At 34.3% G+C, this 9,986-nt stretch overlaps 1 protein-coding gene across 1 annotated transcript; it reads left to right on the forward strand.

The window, feature by feature from the left end:
- Positions 1 to 1,485: 1,485 nt before the first annotated feature.
- On the forward strand, positions 1,486 to 2,487 carry LOC101787141 (vomeronasal type-1 receptor 48-like). Its single transcript, XM_063259702.1, has one exon. It carries the CDS (start codon positions 1,486 to 1,488, stop codon positions 2,485 to 2,487), a length of 1,002 nt encoding a protein of 333 aa, XP_063115772.1.
- Positions 2,488 to 9,986: the final 7,499 nt, after the last annotated feature.

The raw sequence follows: 9,986 nt of genomic DNA on the forward strand, positions 1-9,986 counted from the left end.
TAAAATTGAACTTATATCCTTTTCTTTTTCTCTCTTCATTGACTTGTATACATTGAAGCTAAGAAGGAAAACAAGCCCATATTTTATACAAAAATTCATGAGGAAGAGAAATACTTACTTAACAAAGATTGCATTAGTGTCCAGAATACAGTCACTTAATCACATGAAATTTAACTGTTCTCATAATGGTATAGAAGTTTTTCCAGAAGAGCTATTTTTTCAAATGTTTTAAGCACTATTTTCCTCATCTTTGAATGTTTAAATGCTATCACATTTTTATTGATTTTTAACATTGCTGCTTCCCCTTAGCATCTTACATTACAGAATCACATGGTTTAATAGCTTTAATATAATTAAGCCTTACATCTTTGACTTTCAGATTATAATACTTTTTTATTATATGACTGGAAAGATTTTTATAATACTAAGTAAAATTCATGTATGAAAATTGAATTAAAGTAATAAAGCATATTTCAGAAGAATTATCCAGCCAGTGCATCACTTTTAAAATTTTCTTGGATCGGTTTTAGGCTTGAGAATAGTAAATCTGGAGAAGTGTCGCTGCTTATGTGAAGGAGAAATGAAAGCTCAGAGTCCTACATAATCTATCTTTCAGGATTACTTTGGGTACTCATCTTTTAATTAAAATTTTAAAATAGAATAAACATAATGCATTTTTGTTCATGATTATATTTATTGCTTTTATTTGAAATTCCTGAATAGAAAAATATTGAACTATACTCTTGCTAATATTTGAACTCATCTGACATAGGCTATTCTATCATGATAATAAAAATGTGTCAAATGTATAATTACTGTGGAGAATTCAAACAAAAGTCCTAAAATTCCATCAGAGTTATCTGGAGAAGTATTACTCAAATTTTGTACTATTCTGGAAATTTTTGTATTTCTTTGTTCCAGGTAAGAACCTAGCTCATCAATTACTGAAGGAATTGCAAAAAATCTACCCAGTAACATATATGAATAACTGCAGGCTGATAGCGAACCTTTTGGGAAACATCATCATATGCCAGAATGCTTCCACATTTGGTACATATACTTAAGTTCCAGTCATGCATAAAACATCCAAGATATAGGTAGTCTTATTGTATATATCAGATGATTAAATTTCAGACTCAGAGTGAAAAAAAGGAACACAGTTATAAAATCAACAAGTCTGACTGCAGAGTTAATACTTACCAACCTTTGTTCTGTCCATATATTAAGAATACTTGGATTGGCAAAGAAACAAGAATAAATATAACACTGAAATAAAGCAACTCTGGGTACGACCAACCGGTGGGAGGGTCAATACGAAAGCCTTGCAATGACTTGCATGATCTAGGCATGACGGGAAATGTTGAGACAGAGAGAGTTGAATGGCTTTCAGATGCTATGAGGGAGAATTGAGATTTTAAGTGGAATAGGGATGCACCTAGAAAAATGTACTCATTTTTGTGATGACATCAGTGTCAGCTGATATTGATGAAGGAGTTTCTACCTGTAATAAAGTATTTTTGCTTTTCTCTTCAGACATTCATTGTATGCATCTTTCCATGTAAAATGAATGTGAACAAGGAATTGTCCAATAATATTAACATCAGAATCATATTTTATTTTCAGTTTATGATTGGGGTCTCAGGCAATGCCATCCTTCTTCTCTTCCACATCGTTGTGTTTGTTGTAGGGCACAGGCCCAGACTCACTGACCTGCCTATTGGCCTCTTGGCCCTAAACCACCTATTGAAGATGCTAACCACAGGATTCATAACTGGAGACATTTTTACCTCTCAAGGGGGGTTTTGGAATGATATTACATGTAAATCAGTTATCTACTTGAACAGGTCGATGAGGGGGCTCTCCATGTGTATCACCTGCCATCTGAGTGTCCTTCAGGCTATCACGCTCAGCCCCAGAAGCTCTTGTTTGGCAAAGTTAAAACACCAATCCTCATGTCACAGCCTGTGTTCCCTTCTTTTATTTTGGCTGTTATATATATCCATTAGCAGTCACCTTTTTATCTCCATCACTGCTAGTACCAATTTAACTTCAGAAAATATTTTGTATGTCAGTAAGTCCTGTTCTCTTTTACCCATGAACTATTTACTCTGGCACATAGTTTTCACATTATTGACCATCAGAGATATGTTCTTTATAGGAATTGTGTCCCTCTCAGGTGGATACATAGTGATTCTCTTGTGGAGGCATAAAAAACAGTCCCAGCATCTTCACAGGAACAAAGTTTCTCCAAAAGCATCCCCAGAACAAAGGGCCACTCGGACCATTCTGCTGCTTATGTGTCTCTTTGTAGTTATCACCAGTTTGGACATTATATCTTCCTCAAGAATTGTGTTGAATAATAATCCAGTAATATATTGTATTCAAATTTTTGTGGCCCATGGCTATGCCACAGTCAGTCCTTTAGTATTCATTACTACTGAAAAACGTATCATTAATATTTTGAGACTCATGTGTGGAAGAAAATAAATACGTGGTTATCAGTGATGGGTAAATATCCTCAAAATAAACAAATGTACTTGCTTCAGTGTACTGTTATGGTTTGTGTTCGGATGTCCCCCCAAACCTCATGCAATCATAGACCTTTTTTGAAGGTGGCTGAATGTAGAGTGTGCGATTGATTTGTAGTGCAGTACTGGGACTAAGGCTGCTGGGATTAAGGGTTGATGATTTCTGAATCATTCCACTGATTGTATTGGCACCATCCTGATCCTGGTAGACTGGAGAAAATGTTAGAGAAAGAAAGTTGCTTTCTCTCTCTCTCTCTCTCTCTCTCTCTCTCTCTCTCTTTCTCTCTCTCTCTCTCTCTCGCTCTCTCTCTCTCCTCCCTCCCTTATTGCCTTGCTATTTTCAGCTGCCATGAACTGTTGTACTCTTACCATGTGCAACCCTGTCTTGGAGCCAGATGATCAGGGACTAAAAACTCTACCAACTGAGCTAAAAAAAATCTTTTACCCTTTAATTTTGGGTGTTGTGTATTTTGTCTCAGCAACAAGAGAAAAGTAGCTAAGACATATACCTAATCACAGAATGTAAGTAATGCTCTTTGGTTTAAATGAACACATGGAGTTCTTTGTGTTATACTTATGTATGGCAAGTACATAACAGAAAATTAGACCACATGCCTCTCTGAGATATAACATGGGTTTCATATTTTTCACTGGATCAATAAAATGAAACCTGTGAGATGGGTCTCATTTTCATGGCCTCAGTTAACCTACATTATTTACCAATATGAGAAAGGTTAGGTCATTCTTTAATGTTAATTGCCTTATTTATTTGTAATTTGTCAAACTAGAAATGTAACTGTGTATTAACAAATATAATCATATGATTAGAAAATACACACACCAAAATAACTTCATACAAGGAACTATTCCTTAGTATACCCATGTTCATAATACCATGTTTTGCAAGTGTCAAACCTAGAAACAACCCAGTGTCTATAATCATAAGAATGTATAAGCAAAATGTAACTCTGAAACACACTGGAATACTGTTTAACCTTAACTATGAAAGAACATTCTGGCATGTAGTACTATATAGATGATCCCTGAAGCTACAATATTGAAATAAGTAATTAAGAACAGAAAAAATTTTGGAAGAATCCTTTTATAAGAGATAAATTTACAAGTAGTCCAAATGATAGAGATAGAAAATAGAATGATATTCCAGACAGTCAGCGAAGAGGACACTGGGGAGTTCTTGTTTGATGGACACAGTTTCCGTTCAGGAAAAAGAGAAAGTGCTAGAGATATACAATGATGATGGTTGTAACACAGTATGAATGGCACTCTACTCTACACTCAACAATGCTCCAAATGGTTGGGGTTTATGCTGTGTGTATTTTATCATAATAAAATGTTTTCAGTTATTAATTGTGGAAAATATTGTTCCTAAAATTTGAAAGTCAAGTGACACATTTTCAACTGTCAAAATGTAATTTTTCAAGTTTAAAAAATACAATAAAAATTTCCAAATAATTATTTGAAGGTTGATATCTAAAAGTATAAGTCTTATTCCTGATCTTTTAGAAGACCAAAAAAGCACTTCATATGGACTCAGGTTTTTACAATTGTGTGCTGCTCAGCCTTTAAGAAAGAGTTTTAGTTTTGCTTTAAGAAGCACCAGTATTATATTTCCTGGGTGCATGTTATGTTTGTGGTCCAAATTAAAAAATTCAGATGTTATACAAGACAAGTTAAATTACTTATTATAGTTATGAATTACTGCCATGAAAAGTATGTACATTTACTACTCTTTTTAAAAAATCAAATAAAAATACTACCTGGTATATCTTACATAGGTAATAGAACTATGTCATTCAATTTTTCAAATGAATAACTCAGGGAAACATTATAAAATTAAATATAAATTATATATTATCATTGAGTATTTCAGTGTTTATATTTTGATATTAGAATTTTTTGGAGTGTGACTTAAAAAAAGTGGGCGACAAGAGCAGGCAATTTAGATAAAAATTAAGTTACGTGTACTTTCTAAATTTTACATTCATCAAAATTCCCAATGACAAGTCTTATATAAACAAAATATGGATATTTAGCTAGCCGACATGACAGATATTATATGTGTTAAAATGTCAAGAATGTAGAAAACAATTAACAAATGTGTGAAAGACAGTCACTTCGAAATTATTCAGATGAAAAGATTTAGTTTAACATCACAAGTCATTAAGAAAATAAATTAGAAGAACAATTAGAGGCCACTATTCTGTCATTAGAATAGCATTATCAGTGACTATTAGTGGGACTGAAAAATTATACAACAATTTGGGAAAACAGTGTAATAATTTTTATCTTAACATGCAATTATCATTTATTAAAAAATAAAAGTGTTGAGGATGGAAATTAGTGCAAAATGTCTGGGTTCAAACCAGAATACAACAAAAAAAGACTATAGGAAATATAAAGAAAACATTAGAGCTGTCAAAATTGAGATGGGTTTATTTGCACCATCCTTACCAAAAATTAAAACCAAGAGCTTATAAAAGGCATATATCTATATATATGTCTTATATAAGGCATATATATATATATACATATATATATATATATATATGCTTGACTAAATTATCAGAAAAGATGATCAAAATCATAAGATGCTCATGCATCTATTTAAACTTAACTTAAGAGAACTACCATTAAAACATTCAGAGCTTAAGATGTTCCCATTAACAACACAAGGACAATACAAACCTGTGTATATAATGATAATCCAAAAAAAAAAAATAAATTAAGTATGTACAATGAATTACACTGGTCTTCCTGTACTATTTGCTTGTGAAATATACAACTGACTTCATTGATGCAAGAAAACCAACTATTAAACTGGATCAACACACACTGCTCATAACACAGATTGCTATATGGACTTTAATTTAATTTAGTTTCTTTTGAAGACATCAAACACTATATCATTCTTTCACTTAATACAAAAATATCTAAATATAGCTAAGCATTTAGTGCAATGAATTGTGTTTGACCCTCTAGGGTCACTAGATAAAAAATAATGAGGTACTTGTGCCTCATGAAACAAAATACTGCATTCATTCTTGATAATTCTTACAATGTATCATTAGCTTTACTCAAGTTAAGACCCACATTACTAGCAGAATGAAACTTAAGGTTGATCTTATTTACAGTTGGTGTACTTGCCTCCTGCTACATAAAGTTGTGTTTGATTTACATACTGTTGTTTGATTTACATACTGTTGAAACAGGGCTCCTTATGATTTCTTGCTCTTTGTACTGTTATAGAGGGTTTGGTTTCAATGTACATGTTGATGAGCTGCCTGAGAGTCATTACTAAAAGATGGGCATGATAAGATGATAAGAACATTTAGGCATCTGATGGTAGAGGTTATCATCCCTGAGAAAAACTAGGGATTTGACATCATGTCCCTGAAATGCCCCTTTAACATTACCAAGACTCTTGGCAAATCAAAGAGACATTTTAAGTACCATGACACAAGAAAATCTGAATCAGTGTATCTAAAGAACACTAGGAAAACTATTGTTATCTGTAAGAATTGCCTTGTTTCTATGTGCTAAGTCAGTCATTTCTTGGAATTTTGTTCATAAAATTACATAAAATCCAGAAACAAAAGCAAAAACAAAACAAAACAAACCCTTAGTGATGTCACTGCTATGTAGCTTAATCTATAAAGTCTTTTGCTAACAAGTGATTCATATTAACAGGCTACCAAAAACCAGGTAAGTAACACTGTCAGGTATGTGTTCCGCATGGATTTTGCAAAGTATTATTCTTACTAAGTATGCAGCCCTATGGGATTTACCCTGCAGTCCTGTGGCTGTGTACTTCCTGCACACACACACACACACACACACACACACACACACACACACACACCGTGGAATTTGCCAAGCCATGTACATGGCCCCCTGTGAACCAACCAAGTAGTGCTTTTGAAACAATACCCACATCTTGTGGACCTTCTCTCACTAGTAAGCTGAAATTAACCCTTTACTTATCTTTTAATGCCTGTTGGTAAATCTTAGTCTTATTTCTCTCAATCTATATCCCGAATTTTCTTCAGTCTTTTGCAACCTACTCCACTGCTCCAAAACATCTGAACTTTGGACAAGGTGCCTTCTAACTTGTGAGAATACAAATATCTATTGTTTCAAGACACCTAATTTGTGTTGATTTGTTACAGTAGACCTGGGTGTCTAATGCAAGTGTTTTCCTTATGTATGATTTATCTTGGATATAATAACATGATTCATTGATCAAAACTTTATTATATTTATAGTATTATAGGTTTTGTCTGCACAATTTTTGAGTGACTTGAGAATTTTAACTTCTGTCAATGTAATTGGTCAGTTTGCTGGGGTTTCTTTCTTTTTTCTTTTTTTGATATCAGAATCAAACTCAGACCCTTGCACTTACCAGGCAAGTGCTATCGCTGAGCTACATCCATGGCCCTGTCACTTTGAGTTAATTCATACAAATTCACTCAGGACGATTTTTCTACTACAAAACAAAGAGGTAACTTTAGTGAGGACCTTTCTGCATTTATTACATACTGAGAGGAATAATTCTTCTACAAATTTATTGATATGAAGTTTGTTGTAACAGAAAGTTGGTCTCAGTGGTTACTTTCTAACAAGCTTGCTTTTGCATGGGTTTAGGGGAAATTTTCCTTCATTATTATTTTCCACTGCATAATTTCTCTGATCTGTGTCAAAACAATTTTCAAATGTACTCAAATAGTAGGAGACAATTTTCTTGTAATACTTAGTTTTCTTTTTTTTTAATTTTTATTTTGAAGGTAGTAGAATACAACAGAACAAGGCAGAATAAAGCCAACTGAGACAGTGTAGTGCAATTGTACAGAACTTCACAGCAGGTTACTGGGATAACAGTAATAGATATCACAGTATTTTTTATTGTTTTCACAATAGTTGTTCTTTCAATCATGTATATCTTAATAAAATGAAATACAGAACATTATAGAACTTACCAAAACAGAATATTGAATAGAGCAGTACCATTAATCAGAATAAAGCAAAACAGTAATAAAAATATTTGCCTTCAAAGAGATGGTAGAAGGAAATCCCCCTTATTAGCTATGGTCAACCTCCCAGGAGATGCTCAGATTCTGGTTCCCATTTGCTGGTGGGGGGCCAGAGAAAGCGGGTAGGGGAAGTGGGATGATTGACTCTCCATTTGTGCATCAGTAGGCTTACTATTGCTTAGCAGGGAGGCAGGCTGGTTGTTTTGTTTCCCAGCATCCTAAGTTCCAACATGGTGTGGATCTCTGGAGACACTGGTGGTTCTAGGAAAGCTGTTTCCTGATTTTGCTATCCTCATTCCCTTTTTATGCAGTCAAGGTTTTAGTGAAGATGAATGGAGCTGAGGCTAAGTATTCCTCTGATTACTCAATAAATTATTGAAAAATCATTTTTGTGTGAATATTCATATAAACAACAAAGGAATAACTGTTCAGAAGTTGTGGTTGTGCATTTGATACCTATATTGTGGCTGATCTCCCAGTATGAGATATGTCTAAAGGGTACATGACCACTTCCCTAAGTGAACAAGTACCTGTCATAAGGCAATTGGGGCACAAATGAACCATTTAGAGAAGGTAGCATTTGTGTGATTTCAAATGCAGTTTTTCCTTATAAAGAAAGACACTGCATTAAAATTAAGAAGGAGGAGAACAAAATGAAAGAGGCAGTTTATCCAGAATAGTCATAAATCATAAGGAGTATCTCTCAGAATAGAAGAACAAAAAATAAATAGTTAAGGTTAATAGAAGGCAGAATAAGAATTCTGGAGAAAATCTAGTCCACAAAAGCAAAAAGAACACTAGTTACAATGGTCCAAATCTACTCTTTCAGAGTTCTAGCAATTAACCAAAAATTTTTGACAATCCAGAGTATTTATTTATCTTGTAAGAAAGGCATATCTGGGGTTTCAAGCTTGACTTCACTTGGTTCCTTTATCCCTTTCTGCATGTTACTTTTGACAGTAAAGGTCCAAATTTCATGGTGAAATTTTGTGTTCTAGCAGCTACTACTGGAAACTCAGAATAGGAGTGAATTGTTTCAGAAAACTGGCAATAATATGCCCAGTTCGTCCTAAATTACCTAAGAAAACTTTTCCATTGTTTTATTTTCACTTCACCTAACTCATATTTCAGCCAGTGGGCCATTTATCCAAGATCATTTGTCAGAAACAGTCAGTGAGTGTGGCAAACATTCATGTTTCAATTCTGAGATGATGATCACCCATAGGGGGAAAAAAGCAAGCAAATCAGAAAGTATTTTTAAAAAAGAACCCGAGAAATGAATTGTTCACAGGAGTCCTTGATGGAAAATGTAGGTACGATGGAAAGAACTTCCATAGTGATAATCTTTCACCTGTGGCTGAATATAATGTTTGGTAGAGGTAGGAAATGACACCTAAATTAGGGGTGTGAACTTTCTCCCCAAGTATCCAGCATCAACACAAACAGCATCCCTCAGCAATCTAAAAGACTTAGTAATTCTATGCTTTAACACAATTTGTAATTAGTAGTTGGCTATAACAAGAGAAATAGATTTATGTGGCTAGAAATGAGAAAAATACATACTGGCAGTACAAACATTCCCACATTGTAGAGACTACTATTGTTAATTCTCTGGCTGAGTTTCCTCTCATTATCCTTAATCAGAAAAAGAATATAAAGTTGCTGTCTTTACATTTTTTCTTCCTATTATCCCATAACTCATTTGATTGTCTTTTTTTCCTACCCTCCAAAGACACTGGCTCCACGAAGAGCTTCAGTAAACTCCATTGTGACACATTCAATAATCATTTCTTGATTAGGCTCTTGCTTACTTTCTGAGTGGTCTTCAACACAAAAGGCTCAAAGAAATCATCTTTTCTCGAAAATACATACCATTTCTGCACCTTTTCATTTCCCCAACTGCTCTGGCTCCTTCATGCACTTCTTCCTAAGTGCATTTCTAAATACTAGTATGACACAGGCTCAAAGAAAAGCTCTCTCCATGATCTCTCTCTCTCTCTCTCTCTCTCTCTCTCTCTCTCTCTCTCTCTCTCTTTCTTCTGTCTCTCTCTCTCTCTGTCTCTCCCTCTGCTCCACAACTGATGATCTTGCCTCCTAAATGGCCATCTACTTCCCTATCCTTTCCTCAAGATGCAGATCTTTCCACTTGGATACATACTAAAGCATTTACCAATTCAAAACCAGAGTCACCTCAAGAAAGTTTAAATATTTTGTGACTCACATTTGTCCAGCAGACAGATGGTGATGGCTTATATGTAGATTACTCCTCAAAAGTCTCATATGTTCAAAGATGAGGCTCTTTAAATATGATTGGATCGTGCAGGCACTGTATTCACCAGTGGGCTGATCCATTAAGGAGTGCAGTTAGGAATTAGGGTCTGACTGGAATAGGTGTGTGACTGGGGCATCC

The sequence above is a fragment of the Cavia porcellus genome, unplaced genomic scaffold, assembly GCF_034190915.1.
Source record: "Cavia porcellus strain 051 isolate PalLab524CR breed Dunkin Hartley unplaced genomic scaffold, mCavPor4.1 scaffold_13, whole genome shotgun sequence".
NCBI classification, from domain to species: domain Eukaryota; kingdom Metazoa; phylum Chordata; class Mammalia; order Rodentia; family Caviidae; genus Cavia; species Cavia porcellus.

Coding starts and splice junctions, on each gene's coding strand:
- LOC101787141 (XM_063259702.1), top strand. CDS start 1,486: ATGAAGGAGTTTCTACCTGTAATAAAGTATTTTTGCTTTTCTCTTCAG.